This window comes from Dipteris shenzhenensis, chromosome 2 (assembly GCF_047967505.1).
Source record: "Dipteris shenzhenensis isolate YYH24624 ecotype China chromosome 2, Dip_SZ_1.0, whole genome shotgun sequence".
Classification (NCBI taxonomy): Eukaryota; Viridiplantae; Streptophyta; class Polypodiopsida; order Gleicheniales; family Dipteridaceae; genus Dipteris; species Dipteris shenzhenensis.
Genome location: NC_141597.1, coordinates 16,307,935 through 16,324,848, shown reverse-complemented (window position 1 = coordinate 16,324,848; position 16,914 = coordinate 16,307,935). Strand labels below are relative to the sequence as shown.

Sequence of the window (16,914 nt, the reverse complement as noted above, 5' to 3'; positions counted from 1 at the left end):
AATCCATAATTGCAGCAATTCTTGCAAGCGTAAACTGCAAATTTCGAGAAAATGCAAGTATGGATTTCCATTTGATGACCATCCCCAGACACAAAGCCATTAGTATATCCAAAGACACATCGATGGTTGTATTTCTGCCCAAATCAAAAGCACAGATATGTTATCCCGTATCATGATGCAATACTGTTACTATGGCAAGGACATATGAATATTCAAAGAATCACAAATACTGGTCTGTCATACTATCTGCTGAAGTATGCTATGAAAACAAAACTGGTAGGCAGAGTAAACCTAAATGTCAAGGACGCTAAGCGACTGGGCCTTAACATGCTAGATCCATTGAAGCTAAAGATGATCTCTACGTACATCTTGTCAAAGCCAATGTCACTGACCAAGGCAATAATGGCATGCTTGCAAGTACCAACAATCCATCACAACGAAGCTGTGTACTCGATTGACTCCTGGCCTCCGGAGCTTCGTCAAATATACTTGCGAAACTATTGTGTCGCAACAATGCATCCAATTGACACTTACTGTGTGCATTCGGTGGTATTAGAGCACCTCACATTTCAGCAGTATTGGAAATCCTTCACGTCCCAAAAGGAACGAATGCGCGAGAGAACCCCTACAACGATGAAGGATTTATTCGAGAACTATGTATACCCCAACACACGGCTCGTACGCTTCACTGATTACCATCCCGCCCACCACTATGAGGGCTTCTTCTTCAATGAGTTGATAAAGAAGATTCCCTTCAAGAATGAGAACGAATTGCTCTCGACATGGACAATCATACAAGGTTGTACTTTTTGGAATGTCACATGCGTGGGATTCTCCAGACAGAGCAAGACATCGATACACTCATCTCAAATTACTATAAGATTCATATGCTTGTCAATGAGACAAGACAACAAATTACCAACATGATCTTGCAAAAGAGCCCTTTGTGAGCCATGGATGATACTTCTCTAACCATTTGCAAGGATGGGAGCCACAACACACTCGAGAGGAGCCGAATCAGGATTCTACAACTACTAGATGAATTCAAAGGCATGGGAGATAGTACGCTGACAGAAGATCAAAGTGCTATCTACAAAAACATCTTCGAAACAAAAGGAGGGCTGCACATTGTTTGCGGAACACTAGGCTCAAGTAAGACATTCATGATCAAGTACATTACATACAATCACGTTTTGCACAAAAAATCCATAGTTTTGTCAGCGACAACTGGTGTTGCAGCACTACGCTTGAGCCGCCTAGCAACAATAGTCCATCATCAATTTGCCCTTCTGAAGAAGAATGATATGTTTCGTGGCACACTTGCCAATTCCGATGAATGCTACTTTGCTTTATTTGCGGCAGACACAATCATCATCAAGAGATATCTATGATGATGTCCCAAATGATGATTCTGTTGGTTCGACAACTTTGTGAGGTTTGCAAGAATAGTACGCTAGACCCATTTCAATCCAAGAAGGTGATTCTTTTCGACGACATGCAACAACTACCACCAGTATGCAAATGTAGGGTCGCTGCAAAGGACTATTGCCAAAAATGCCACATCAGTAATTCGCCCTTTTGGAGCATGGAAAGATTTCACTACATGCATACCTCCATATGGCACCTAGAAGATCCAGATTTTAATACAATCTTAAACATCATTCGCACAACACCACCAACAAAAGAGCAGATCGAACGATACCTTGGTGGTCTCATAATCACAGAAGAGGAGGCAGCAACATTCATGGACATAGACACGACTATTCTATGCACTCACATACAGGATGTACATCGATTTAACGATGCAATATTGACATCATGATTTGCAAGCTCCGACATCATACCAGTCCAAGTCGTGTCAAATGCCACCAACATTGATGAACTACAAGACTGGATCATGGACCCAAATTTCCATGAAGTTCCTCATGTGGCAATCGAGGCAAAAATCATGCTAACAGAGAACATCAACTTGATGATCGGGGCAACCGATGGAGCAACAGAAACTATTCAAAGACTGGAGTGGGACGAAGCAACATCCACATTGGTAAAGATTCATGCCATCCTCTACTTGATAGGAGAGCATATAATCCTTAGATGCTCAAAGCACACTCGAAGGGTCCTCAATGGAACGTGGTACCACAAAACCACATTTCCAATCACACTTGCAAATGCCATGACTGGCCATAAATCACAAGGCACAACACTACAAGGGAAGGCAATAATCATGATACAACAGTCATTTGCTCGAGGACTAACGTATGTCATGCTCTCTCGAGTGACTACTTGTCAGAATCTTTAGATCTTGCATGGCATAAAATCGACTGACTTTGTAGCAATGCCATATGTCGCACCACCTGAATAAATTAGGCATTTTCATTTAAAAGACAATCATGTCCACTCTTACGTTTCAACTAGCTAAGAATCAATCAAAAAAAAAAACTTAGATGACATTCCTCATTTTCACAGATCAAGCAGCCTAAAAAAATAAAAAGGTGACCTAGAAGTTATGGCTAGCGCAAGAAAGGTAAAGCTATATGCTTTAAAAATTCCACTTTGTTACATCAACCTAATCGTGCCTCGATGATATTCAACAGATTTAACCTTCACTACTTTGCAGCTCTTCCAACAAGTTAAAAGAAAGGCAATACAAAAGATAGATGAACAGGAACGCACCTCCAAGATGCAGAAAAAAGGAACAAAGATATTCTTCAACGACAAACAAATGCGAAGAGCTAACATAGCAAGGGTACTACCCACAGAATACATCTACGAATTCAATTCTCACAAAGAATATTATCCAATAATGGCAAGAGTGACCCAGATTTTGCTAGACAAACCAAGAGGGTTAAACAACCTCGTAGATGGCCTAATTAAGCACATTATACAGAAACTCTCAGATGGAAACGAATTAGCCAACGAAGAAATGACTCGTTCCATGGCGCAAACACTCCTTGATAAATATGGCAAAGGAATATCAATGTACTACATGATAATGCTATACTTCACATTCAACATCAACATCGAAGAGCTCTCTTAATTGGACAAGCAAGAGGCAGATACCATACTTGAGCAATTCAAAGACATTTACAATGTGGAGGCAAGTTAGTGACTAGTTACTATTGAAAAAGTGATGTACAATTTCCCTGAAGAACATTATGAAAAGGCAAAAACTAGTTACTATTGAAAAAGTGATGTACAACTTCACTGAAGAACATTACGAAAAGGCAAAAACTATCTTCCCGACACCAACAAAGATCAAAACTGAAGGTAAACTAGAGTTCACATAATTGTCTGTAAACTAGCTTCTACAACATGAGATTAAACTTACACTTTTCTCCGTTGTATCCACAAACCTTGCAATGACAAAACAAAGCGACAAAAATGAAAACACTTCGAAAATGAATTTTATCTATTGCATCACTTGTCTTGACAAGGGAAAGAAATACATTGGACAAACTACAGCCGTTGTAAAGCGACTACAACACCACAAGACTAACCTGCCAACTAAAATTATCGATGATGTGTACACAGGTACACCCCATTTGAAAGCCACTTCAAGATGAACATAATAGCATCGATGACAAGCAAAAAAGAGGCAAATAAATTGGAGCGCCAGCACATTCTACACCTAAAAACAACATCAATCTCAAAAGGATACAATAACATAAAAGAAAACCCAACATGCCTTAAGAAGTATTTACTACTTGAAGCGGAGGAAACTTGTTTGATTGCAATTTTTGAGAGAGCTCAATCCGAGTCTACATTTTTGATACACCGTTTCATATCTTTTATACAAATACATTGACTCGATATCAACAATTTCGGCTCCTTTTCAATAACTCTACTTTAACTACCTACATTAATTTTCCATAATTCATTGCTATGCAAGAAAAACCTTCCGTTTTTTATCTATTGTTGAATCAAAATATCGTTAAAAAATATATTTATATTCACTTTCTTTAAACATTACTATAATTAAATTATAACTGAATTCACCAAAAAATTCTAATACCCAAAGTCAGATTACATTGGGAAAAGAAAAAAGTTTACAATTAAGCCTCGCTGTTACGTGATATCACTTGTCAGAGGCCACTAGATCGGTAGATTGATGCATCTGAAAATAGGGGGAGATTTTCTCTGCGAATTAGACTATTGAATATCAGGCTTTATTAAAGGGTGCTAAAATAACGTCTCCATGCTCGAGATCACGCTCATTAAGCTGCAATCGCCAGTTAGGAAATATTATTTAGAGGCTGCTGTTCTGGTTTTCGGAAACTGTTGCTTGGCAAACTTGTTATATCACCATCACAATCTTGAGAGCTTCGATGCAAAGCTAAAGTCACAGTCAGACCTGTACATATGATGAATCTGTGTAGTAGTCTGAGCGAAATTGAACGAGGCTACCGACGGATAGGACTGTGAGTTGATGAAGCAGGAATGCGACGATATCTCACTGCTGCTCAAGAGTCTTTCTCAGTTCCTTTCTTAGAATCTTGCCGGACGGAGACTTTGGGATGCTATCCACGAAGATAATCGCGTGCAGCTTCTTGTAGAAGACCACCTGTTGTCAGCAGCGCGCAAATTGCATCAGGTTCGAGATATGTATGCAATTGGAACGCCAGACGCACCTAATTACACCCGCCTACCTGCTTCGCAACAAACTCCTTAATGGCTGCCTCGCTTATCATATCGGCGCCTTGCGCTTTCACCACAAACGCCACCGGCACCTCGCCTGCAACTTCGTCCTTCCGCCTGCATGCAGCGCCGAATCCATCAACGAAATCTCGCACGACGTAGGAATTCTTCCCGCATTGCAGCCACATTTCAATTGCATGACAACCAATTTTGGAGAACTTACGGAACGCAGGCCGCGTCCGCAATGGCATGATGAGACAGAAGAATGCCCTCTAGCTCCGCTGGAGGAACCTGCACATTACTCGTGATTTCAAGACCCTGACGCCGAAAAAAAAAAGCGAAAGATCAAACGCAGATTGCAAAGAACCTTCCTACCTGGAACCCTTTGAACTTTATAATTTCTTTCACCCTGTCGACGATGAAGACCTCCTCGTCGTCGTCTATGAAGCCTATGTCGCCCGTGTGCAAGAAGCCATTTTCATCGATGGTATTGGTAGTCGCCTCTGGATCGCCAATGTAGCCTTTCCAGACAGATTTATAGATGATGTCAACCATATCTCTCATATTATAAATTGTAGAGAGTCCGACTCAAGCGCAGACAACCGTGTATAAAATGAACGCTTTCAGTCATGCTAGAGCGTTAGAACAAAGAATGCCGCCAGCAAAACCTTTCATAATTTGATCGCCGCGTATACAAATTTCGCCAGGCTCGTTGTGAGGAAGAGAATCGCCACTTTCCGGATTCACAATCTTGACCTCGGCATTGCGCACCACAGACCCGCAAGCCCCTGCCTTCACTGGAAAAGGGTGCTTTGCGAATGCCAAGCACATGGCTAGGACCGGACCAGCTTCTGTCATTCCGTAGCCCTGCATTTCGTAAAAGGTTCTTCCTCGTCAATGTGAGCAGAAAACGATGATAACTTGCGACAGATATCGCGCGGCCAGAAATTGAGAAAATTGCGAAACAGAAATTGGCATCTCTACGAACCTGCCCTATGATAGCACCGGGAACTCGCTCCCGAAATGCATCCTCCAAATCCTTGCCTAATGGAGCAGCTCCAGACATGAGCACCCTTATGCTGGACAGATCATATTTCTCCACGACAGGATTCTTTGCCAAAGCTAGCACAATAGGTGGTACCAGAGGCGCTACAGTCACCTTATGCCTCTGGATGACATCCAGTAATCCCGTTATCTCGAACTTCGTCATGACAGCTACGGCGGCCCCTACTCTCAGAGAGCAAAGAAGCACGGTATTGAGAGAATAGATGTGAAACATGGGCAGCACGCACAAGACGACATCTTCTGGGGTGCAGAAATAGTTGGGATTATCGCCATCGACTTGCTGTGCGATGCTGGTGACCAAATTCTTGTGGGTGAGCATGACACCTTTGGGGAGGCCCGTGGTACCGGAGGAGTAAGGAAGTGCGACAACGTCGTCGGGATGGATGTCTACCTCGGGGCACAGACTCTCGTCTGCCTCGGAGAGGAGAGAGTAGTGGAGATACGAGGCATTAATAGGTTGATTAGGAGAACGATTATCGATGATCATGACTTGGAAATGGGAAGAGGTAGCGAGATCAGCAAGCTTCTCAGCGAATGCAGCCTGGGTGATGATTAGCTTGGCATGGGAACCGACGACTTGCTTAGCGATTTCGGAGGGGGTGTAGAAGGGGTTACAGGTGGTGGCAGCAGCACCGATGGTGGCGAGGCCGAGGAAGATGAGGACGAATTCGACGCAGTTAGGAAGGAGGAGCATGACGACGTCGCCTTTGAGGATGCCAAGTTGGGAGAGGCCGGAGGCGATACGAAGGGAGGCGAGGTGGACATCAGAGTAGGAGGAGACGAGGCCATCCGGGTGGATGAGGCAAGGTCTGTGGGAGAATTGAGAGAGGTGTTGGAAGCAGTATTGGGAGAGGGGTAGATGATTGGGGATGACGATGGGGGGGAGCTTGGAGACGAAGATGTGATCTGTATCGGCAGCCATAGTCCTGCTCACAAGCCTAACGCTTACAAGCTAAGCTGAAGCTCAAGCTCACAAGCTCACGAGCTCAATGCTGAGAATATCTTTCAGAGCTCAACAGCTCAAAAGCTCCTGCTCACCACCTCAATGCTCACAAGCTTCAAACCTCAAAACCTTCGACCTTTCAATGCTCAAGCTCAAAAGCTCAAAAGCTCATAAGTGCTGAGAAGATTTTCAAGCTCACAAGCTCATAAGCTCCAATGCTCACTGCTCAAGTCAATGCTCAAACGATTCAAAGCTCAAAAGCTCAGCCCAAAAGCTCAAAACTCCAGTCCTTAACTCACAAGCTCTGCTTAAAATCTCTCAAGCTCATTGCTTGTCAGCAATAACTTTAAAACTCAAGCTCGGGACGCTCTCTCTCTCGCGCGCGCTCGTTTGATGAATCACTCACTCACTCATGCTCAGATCTCAATCTCAAACTCTCAAACTGAAGCTGCGTGTGTATGTGCGTATGTATGCGTGTGTGTCAATCTCTCTCTCTGTCTCTCTCTTTTTGATGAATCACTCTCTCTCTCTCTCTCACCCTCACACGCGCTCGTTTGATGAATCACTCACTCACTCATGCTCAAATCTCAATCTCAAACTCTCAAACTGAATCTGCGTGTGTATGTGCGCGTGTGTCTCAATCTCTCTCTCTGTCTCTCTGTCTGTCTCTTTTTTATGAATCACTCTCTGTCTCTCTCTCTCTCTCACCCTCACACGCAGCTCGCTCAAACGCCTGACTCAGAAGCTCAACGTGTGTGTGTCTTTCTCTCTCTCTCTCAAAGATCATGCTCAAGCTCTCTTTCTTTCATCAATCAATCACCGTGTCTCTCACTGTCACAAGCTCATGCTCACAACTCCTTCATCTTTACAAACCTATCCGATCAACCTCTCTCAGACTCAGCTTTACACACCTATCCGATCAACCTCGCTCTCAGACTCAGCTGGTCGTTCTTTCTCTCCATCCCAGGCTCTCAGCTCTGTCGTACACACCTACTGTCCCTCTCCTACGTTTATATTAACCCCTTGCTACTAGATTCCCTGTAGTTTTACACAACCTCTTATAATTTCTCATGCACACATCTCACGAGATAAATACTTGCAGTCTTGCTGTGTCATTTGAGCTCAAAGCAGCCAGACCAATGCTCTGACTTAATTTCTCTACTTTACTGTCAGAGTCACAGTCACAATGTCAAATGCATTTTGCAATCGCAAGAGAAGGACTGTTCCTACCTACTCATAAGACAACTGTTCCTACATACGCTCGAGGCTCACACACACACATTTATCATCGTCTCTTTCTGGGCTCTCTACTTTTCGCTTTTTTGTGTGACTGCAAGCGGGACTCCGGGGAGTCCAGACTACCCAGTACCAGCGTTTCGAGAGGGACACTGGCGGTGAACAACCATGTCCATCCAGCACGGCTATTAAAACTGAAGCTCTAGCAGCTGTCCACCAACCCTCTGGCTGCGAATTTAAGGGCAATCGGAAAGCGGGAATCCACCGGTTGGTCGCAGTGTTGCGAAATAAATGGATGGATCATGGAGCAATGGCGTAGACCATAGATCCCTATCAATATTCCAAAGGCGCCTCTTCTCAATTGGGATGCTTATCCCTCTATGCTTGCGATGCTTGAGAACAGATTGTCACAGACAGATCTACCTCCGAGTGCCAAATCTAAGTGTGGCCTGAAATGCTAGGTGCCCCTTCTCTGACGTGCGCTTAAACTCGCGTAGTGGAAACAAGGCCCTTTGCACACTTTTGTGAAGATGCCCTATCTTGGAGGCTTCCTAAATCACTCGAAGTGCAAAAATAATGCCAATAGTGAAACACTAACAATTGAGGTTTCTACTACGTGGGAAAAATCGTATGAAGACGGGTGATTATGCACTCAATCAAGATACAAGTATTGCACACAATGCAAGAAGTAAATGGAGAGTGATTTGAGTGGACAGAAACTCACACATTGGCGATTGGTTCCACACCCCTATCCCTCCCAGGAGCAATGTGCCGAAGGAAACCACCACTAGCTACTATTTTCTCCTATGCGAACCTGCATGAACCCACAAAGTGCTCACACCGCCACCCAGATGCATGCATCTTGGGTAATGTTTTCATGCACCCAATAGTTTGACAATGACTACTAGGTGTTTGGCCACCGGTGGCCAAAAGAGACCGCCAAAGCCTTTGTGGATTCTATTGGCCACCGGTGGTGGAATTTGCTACCATCGCCACCACACCCTATGGCGTGGAAACACGCCCTTGGGTAGCACGAAAACAAGCCCAAATCATTCGTCCTAAGATGGGAAAGTATAGCCCCTCGATGAGAGGAGGGGTGTAGATAAGAAGCATGCAACGAGTTATTACAACCCCATTTAATGCAGCTTATCCAATTAGAGCCCAATTTGCTCTCTCAACATTCCAGATGCTATGTGATACTAGCCTTCCGAACCACCACTAGCCAAGCATGACCGCACCCCAAGATGACATCCCCATAGCCCCTCTACACCAGCATCGCAAGATAGCCTCACCATTATTAGGGTCATCCCCATAGGCACTTCTAAATAAATTAGTGTCATCTTCCGACACTAATCTGGCGGGCCCCCCAAGGGTACCCCCTAAACCTTCCACAATTATTTGGGTCATATCACCCACACATGGCTGGCTATGCATTCTATAGTCCATTGTGCAGTCTTGCAAACACAAAGGAGACCTTCCACCATGGGTAGCTATTGGCTATGAGTCATTGAGAAGGAGAGGTATGGGGAGAACATCCACCACTTTGCCCACCTCTTGACAACCACCTACAAAGAGGCCATCGCATCTTCGCCATCCCTAGTGTAGGGATAGGCTCTAACCAAACACACTTTTCTTAATATGGTTGTGTTGTTTGTTGACCGATCCATTCGTACTTTTGTAATGCACCCACATGTGGTTTACTCTTCATCTTCAAGTGGCATCGAAGGATTTGACCCCATAAGAGAGTCTTGGAGCCCCCCGTGTGTTTAATGAAGTGCAATTAAGGAAAATTGAGCTCTTCTTTTACTAGAACTAGTAAAATCTACAAAAACCTAGCTCCTTTTTGCTTCTAATAGCCTAGTTTTTAATTGGGTTAGCCCATTTGTGGTATGCATCTTGCTATTCCCCTTTGAAACCCATAGCCCACGGCACGTTTTTACCGTAAGACACATGTATTTTAGCTGAGGCAATAGCTCACGGTGGTTAGTTTAAACAAACTTGATATTTTCGTTTTAAGTTTCTCAACATTTGGTGGAGTTTTTTTGCTATAAATAGTGTGAAATCAATTCATCAACCTGTAACCAATAAATTCGACTAGTGTAGAGCTATTTTTGGCGCTAAACATGGCAAAACTTAAGGTGATGATCAAGGTTTATTATTTGCTTCAATATACTTGAACCCCTTTTACAAAAATCTCAGCATCCAAATTGATAAATTTGATAGACTCATGCCAAGTTTCTTGTTGTTCCCAACAAAAATGGACAATATGGGGTGATTTCATGAGTAAGAATTGTTTGTGCTGCGAAGTTTTTACATACATTAAGTATAAATTGCTTAAAGCAATTTACAAAGTCTTATTTTGGATACTTTTGTAGAATCGAGAGGAGAGAGAGTAGAGTGCACAAGAGACAACTACCAACTTGTATTGCAATGAAACTAAAACATATACATGTTCATCCTTAAAGATTAGGGTTAGAGTTTGTCACTACACCAAATGTCCATGGTCATTTACACAATTCTCAATATCCCCTCCTAAATTACACTGATAAGGAGAGGGTGCTTGAACAAGATCCTTTTTATTTTCCAATGCATATTATCTAGCAACAAAAATTGAAAACATCAGAATAGTATGTTTATGTGTGAGCACATTGACTATACATCATGAGTATGTATAATGAGTATAACTTAGATCATTTATATTGATGTTTAATTTCTATTTCCTCCTGTAAATCATCCTTTACTAGGAATAAGTCCAAAAAGATATGCTGAATGAAAGAGGAAATATATGCATAAAAGAATGAAGTCCTCAAAGTTGAAAGGCATGTCGATTTATCAATGGCTACACACTAAATCAAAATCAAAATATGTCAGCCATGCCCATAGAGTTGGAAGATAAATTGTTACTATGCCATTCATCAAATTCTCTAAGTGAAGTATAATATCTTCAACTATCACTCCTATATCATTTCCAAAGTACACTTGGTATTTTACAACCTCATAAGGATGTCCTAGAAACACTATCCCTATTTTAGATGTTTGTGTCTTGTCCTTTGCCCATAGTAAAACTTTCCTCCCTCGACCTCTCATGTAGGTCATATTCACCTATTGCAAACACCTTGATGTCAAAGCTGGAAATTAGGGGTCCAAGGTTTGCATTTGTTATTTCTAGGCAAGGCACTATTGATTCCTCATCAACATTTTATTTCAGAAGTATGTTGGTTCCCTCTCTTCTCTACTAGCACTTCCATGCATAAACCGTTTGTTTTACGTGGGCTTTTAGTCTGGCTAGTTTTTAATTGTTTGAATTTTAACTATTGGTGCCCTCTCTTCTCTACTAATGCTTCATGCATAAACTATTTGTATTGCATGGGCTTTTAGTTTGGCTGGTTTTTAATATTTTGAATTCTAAGTATTGGTGCCCTAACTTCATGGGTGATGTGGGCATTAAGTTCAAAATACCATAAATCTAGAATGCACTAAACAACCTAATTTATAAGGGTTGTTCTAGCTTAAGATGCCATTCTAAAAGTAGTAGACTTGGTAAGAACACAAGATGCTCCCAAGGCCATAGAAACTCTCACTTTAGTAGTTTAAAAAATGGTTGTTATGGACAAACTATTCCTCAATTTGCTACTATTTCTAAACAGTGAACAAATCTCTATTGTAGCTTGAAACTTCCCTCTCTATAACTCTGCTATAGCTTGAAACTTCCCTCTCTATAACTCCCTCTTTGTGACTTGTTGAAGACTCAATGGGAACACCTCTCCTTCCTTTCCAGCTTTTCTACCTCCTATTAAACCACATTGCCACAGGAATGTGTTCTTATTAGGAGACTTCCTTGCTTAGCTCATGTACAAAGGTACCCATTAAAATTGCAAAAACCTTAACATCAAGCTCAAAAATAGTTGTACCTATCATTAAAGAGTTCCCATCCATTCACATCCATGTATTTATTGTTTTTTCTAGAGACGGTCTAAAAAAGTGCTAAAAAATGCTAACACATGCTAGAAAGTACTAGCGGGTGCTAAAAATTGCTAATATGGGTTGTTGGTATGATGATCCAAGAATTCTACTCCCCTCCACCATAGTGGTGCTAAAATGTGCTCAAAAAGTGCTAACAAGTTAACAAAAGTGGAAGAAAGTGATAGAAAGTGCTAACAAGTGCTAAAATAGTGCTCGATGGTTGGCATGATCCACTCTGGGAATTCTATTTTCTCCCATCGCAAGAAAATAAATTAATTTATGGGTCACAAAAACACATATTTTCCTTTCTCAATATGAATATGCAGGGGCTATCAAATGACATCAATCCTCCATTACTTAAAAGATGACACAATTGAGGATTATTACAATGGGTTAATTTACATCAACACGATTGGTGGATGTGGATATTGGGGATAGGGTTTACATTGGATTGATTGGCAATGTTCAAGTGCTAGAAAATTGCTACCTAGTGCTATAGAAGTGCTTACTAAAGAAGTGCTAACTGGTTGGTGTGATCCACCAAGGTTCCCATTTTCCCTCGCACACTAATGCTAGATGTGGTGCTAACAAAGTGCTAAAAAGGTGCAAAAGTGGTCACAAGTGCTAAAAGGTGGTAACAAGTGTTGAAAAAGTGATTGATGGCTGGCATGATCCACTGGGATTCCTATTCCCCCCACTGTGGTGGTGCTAACCTGCTAAATAAGTTGCTAAAAAATGCTAAAAGTAGACAGATTGTGGTTGTCTTATGTACAACCAACACAGTGGATGTACTCTAACCACCAAGCTAGTTGCTATAAATTGTACATTGAAAACCTATGCATTAAAGAACACTCATTGTGGTCAGCCTATGCAACTGACTGGTGGTTGTAACTAGCACGGTGGTTGTTATTTCAACCACTAGGCTAGTTCTATAAAGCATACATTGAAAACCTATGCATCGAAGAGCACTCATTGTGGTTGGCCTATGCAACCATATGAATATTGATGGATGACATGGCAAATTATGGAAAAAACATGAAGTGGTAGTGAATTTTTGCTCGTTTTTTTTCTAAACGAATTATTCGTCCAAATTTCCCGAATTTTTCAAATCACAAATTTGAAAATTTCTTAGATTGAATGCCATTTATAGATATTACATTGATTCCCATCTTCACCATGTAAATGACATATGAAATCAGATCATTGGAGACTCATCCACATAAAGACTAACCTAAGTCTTGTCAATTAGATGTACAACCACATCTCTATCAACTCTCCTATGGTAATTTTTTTTCTTATTTAGGGATTCTCGGGTCTTACAGGGTGTAAAAGTAAACTAAAAGGTCCTTGACTTCGTCTATGATGGGGCTTCTGCATGGTTGTCTGTTGCATGTGGATAGGGGCAATACCTCTCCTCCTCATTCCCAAGGCAAGGCTTTGCCAAGTACAAATTCTCTTGTGAATCCTTAATACTCCATGGGGTGAGGTTGTGGATACTAGACTATGTTGATAAGTGCTAAAAAAGTGTTGAATAATGCTAACAAATGCTGAAAAAGTGCTAAAAAGTGTTGACAAGTGCTGAAAAGCTACTGAGAAGTGATAAAAGAGTACTAAAAGTGGTAACAAGTCCTGAAAAACCACTGACAACTACTAAACAAGTGCTCAAAAGGTGCTAAAAAAGTACTAGCAAGTGCTCAAAAAGTGCTAACAAGTGCTAAAGAGGCACTCACAAGTGCTAAAAAATGTTGACAAGTGCTGAAAATTACAATGCTCAAAAAGTGATTGAAAGTGAAAGCTAAAAATGTGCTCAACATTCCTAAAAAGTACTCTGATAGTGCTCAAAGAGTACTAAGAGAAGGTGAAGGTTGCTAAAAGTGTCAAAACTATAAAGAAGTGCTAAAAAGTGCTGAAACTAGAAACTAGGGAAACAATGTGCTTAAAGTAGTGCTAAAAAAGCACTCAACATTGCTAAAAAGTGTTATCACAGTGCACATAAGTGCTATATGAATGTGTATGGTTTTTTGAATACATCTAATGTATATTTCTACATTAATATAAGTGCTTTTGCATTTTCTTTATTATTTGCACTGAAGTGCTTAAAACTAGCACATTGTTTGCAACCAACACGGTGGTTGTTATTTCAACCAATAGGTTGGTTGTTGTAAAGAATGCATTGAAAACCTATGCATTCAAGAACACTAAATGAGTTGAGGCTCCCTTTTCACATAGAGTCATATGCTCATATATGCATTCGCAATATAAACATATGTTGTGCAAGCATATAGGCATATGCTGCATGATCCTCGCATGGTCATATAAGCATAAGAATATGTCTTCTTTAGAATCAAACAAATTCTTGAGGCATCTATATTTCAACTCAACTTCAGCCTCCAAGTCCATGCAAGACACTTTCTCCCAATAGAATGTTATCCTCCTTGTCTTGTACATCAAACATAGAAAGGAAATATGCAATTTGATGAAGGACTGATGCAAGCCTTATACAGGGAGTCGTCAACAAGGATTGTCCTTCTAGCATCACATCCAAATGGCTTTGAGATTTTCGCTAAGGGTTTGAACATTGCCTCAACACCAACCTTGTTGGGCCTTTTTATCATCATCTTGCTATAAGTGTAGCATCCTTGTTGTTGAGACCATATAACAAAGAAAGGGAGGCTCTCATTTGCATAATTTTGCAGCTTTCCTACCATATCAAGTACATAATGCTCCATCATAGTTGAGCTAGATTTTTAGGATTTTTAGGAATTCTATGCACCCATATGAATAACCATATAACTATTTTTGCCGTGCATAATAAGCAGATGTATTGGTGACTTGAATAAGCAGTGACTCAATAGCAATTGATTCAGGTCTAATATGACTGTCATTTGTGGCATATACAAAGAAATTGGATGTGGATGTAGATCCAAATTCTACTAGCTTCTGAGTCCTCCAAACTACCAGGTGCTACATTTTCATACATGTTTGCAACAACAATAAGATTATCTAGTCTTGTTTCCTAATGTTGAGTTACTATGTTCTGACTATGTTCTCTTCTAAAAGTATAGGATTAATGATATTCCTTGCAATTGTCTCCATTTTTGGTGCTATGTTTTCTTCTATACGTCTTGTATCCATCGCATCATTGATTGTCCCCATTTTGGGTGGTATGTTCTCCTTATTCAACATAATCAAAGCACAAAAGCATATGAAACCAATAAAATATGACCATTATCCACCATCACATCTAGACAGAATGTCACTAATTCCATTATCCTCTTAAGGAATGGCATTAGTGCCAATCTCTCTAAAGGGCCATAGGGAATGCCAATAGTGCAACCTTTCTCTCTCAACTCAAAGAGAGAATAGCACAATTGCCATTCCTCTTGGGGAATGGTGCTAGTGCCATTTTTCCAATAAGGTCATGAAGAATGCCACTAGTGCCTTTCTCTATAACCTCATTAGGAGGAGAGAATAGCACTAGTGCCTCTCCCCATGTCTCAAAAGAAATGTACAATGCATGTTTTGAAAGGATAGATGTTGTATTACATTTTAATTCTCTTTGTTACATTCAAAATACACAAGTGAACAAAGGAACATAAAATATCCATAACCCCATAGAGTTAATGCCACAAATGCCATTCTCCAAATGATGGCATGGAGAATTCCTATAACCTCATGAGGAGAATAAAACTAGTGCCATTCCCCATGTTCCAATAGATTCGTAAAAAGCAGTCCAATCCAAATTTTGACAAAATAGTTATAACAATACAATTTTTAATCTCTATAATGCTTTCAAATCACATAGATTCAAGAAAGGAGCATGACATTATTACCATTTCTACATAACCTCAGAGAGAGAATGGAACTAGTGCCATTCTCCATATGAGGCCACATAGAATGCCAATAGTACCTCTTATCTATAACCCCACATTGGGAGAATGACACTAGTGCCATTCCCCATGTCATTATGTCACAATTTCATCATATCACATGTTTAATATGTTTAATATAATGAGAGTATGTGAAATCAAGGAAATCCATAAAAGTAATATTATTATATTGCTATAATTATTTTGAACCTACATATATATATAAGGAATAAATGAGTAGCTAAACACCTTCATGATCCAAATATTCCAATGTAATCTTTTGATAGCTTCAAGTTATGCTTCAGTTAAAGGTCGCAAGGGTTCAATGTGGTGCTCACTCTCTCCAATTTCTTCATATATAGGTGAATCAAATCTATGTGTCTTGAAAGGCATCTCAATGCTAGAGCAAATCCTAATATGGGCATTATCTGATGCATGTGCCACACACATAGCCTTGAGCTTTGTTGCCTACGAGGATGTCTTCACTAGTGCAATCACTTTTCTTTTGCTTGACAATGCTTGTAATGCCACATCTCCATTAGGAAAAAGGTCAACAATAACTTCATGTTCCCTACTACAATAGCACCTGATGCACTCCTTGATGATGCATGCTTCATGATCGCCTCTTTTTCATACTCATCGACCTCATCAGAATACATAATATTGTCCTCAATTATTGTGTATGGCCTTGTGTTTTTTTAATCCATAAACCCATCATGTGAGCTTGCAAATGACCAAAAGTAGAAGGTCTCTGAAAAACCCAATTGTACACTCTTTGATTCATGGGATAACACCCACAAACCTTCTATGCCAAAACTGAGCTTCTTCCATTACTTCCTTGAGATTTACCATCTCTCTCATTGTAAAAAATGATAGCAATACAAACTGTGACGGAGAGGTAGCGATCTCCATCAAACCACAGAGAAACTTCTTGGAGGCAACCTTATCCCAACACATGCCTTTGGCAGATCCTTCAGGGGTGTCAAGAGCACACATGGAGTGACGTGTTAGAAATAGCTCCCCCTCCATCTCCATGTTCATCTAAATAATCGTCCAAGGAAAAAAGCATGCAATGTAGAGTTGTTACCCTCTCTTGAACTAATCACCCAATCAATATACAATGACACGACTTCTAGAAAATCAAGTGTGGTATTGCCAACTTGCAGCTTCTCTCTGACCCATGACTCACGTGAACCCTTCAAG

The 16,914-nt window shown here is 40.8% G+C and overlaps 1 protein-coding gene across 1 annotated transcript; it reads right to left on the bottom strand.

Annotated features, from left to right (window-relative positions):
• Positions 1 to 4,157: 4,157 nt before the first annotated feature.
• Positions 4,158 to 7,538, bottom strand: LOC147904384 (4-coumarate--CoA ligase 2-like). The gene is made up of 6 exons (XM_087394211.1): positions 5,624 to 7,538; positions 5,304 to 5,502; positions 5,011 to 5,156; positions 4,859 to 4,926; positions 4,647 to 4,752; positions 4,158 to 4,561 (listed from the first exon to the last, which is right to left on the bottom strand). Exons 1-6 carry the CDS (start codon positions 6,620 to 6,622, stop codon positions 4,451 to 4,453), a joined length of 1,629 nt encoding a protein of 542 aa, XP_087250337.1. The 5' UTR covers positions 6,623 to 7,538; the 3' UTR covers positions 4,158 to 4,450.
• Between the last annotated feature and the right edge of the window lie 9,376 nt (positions 7,539 to 16,914).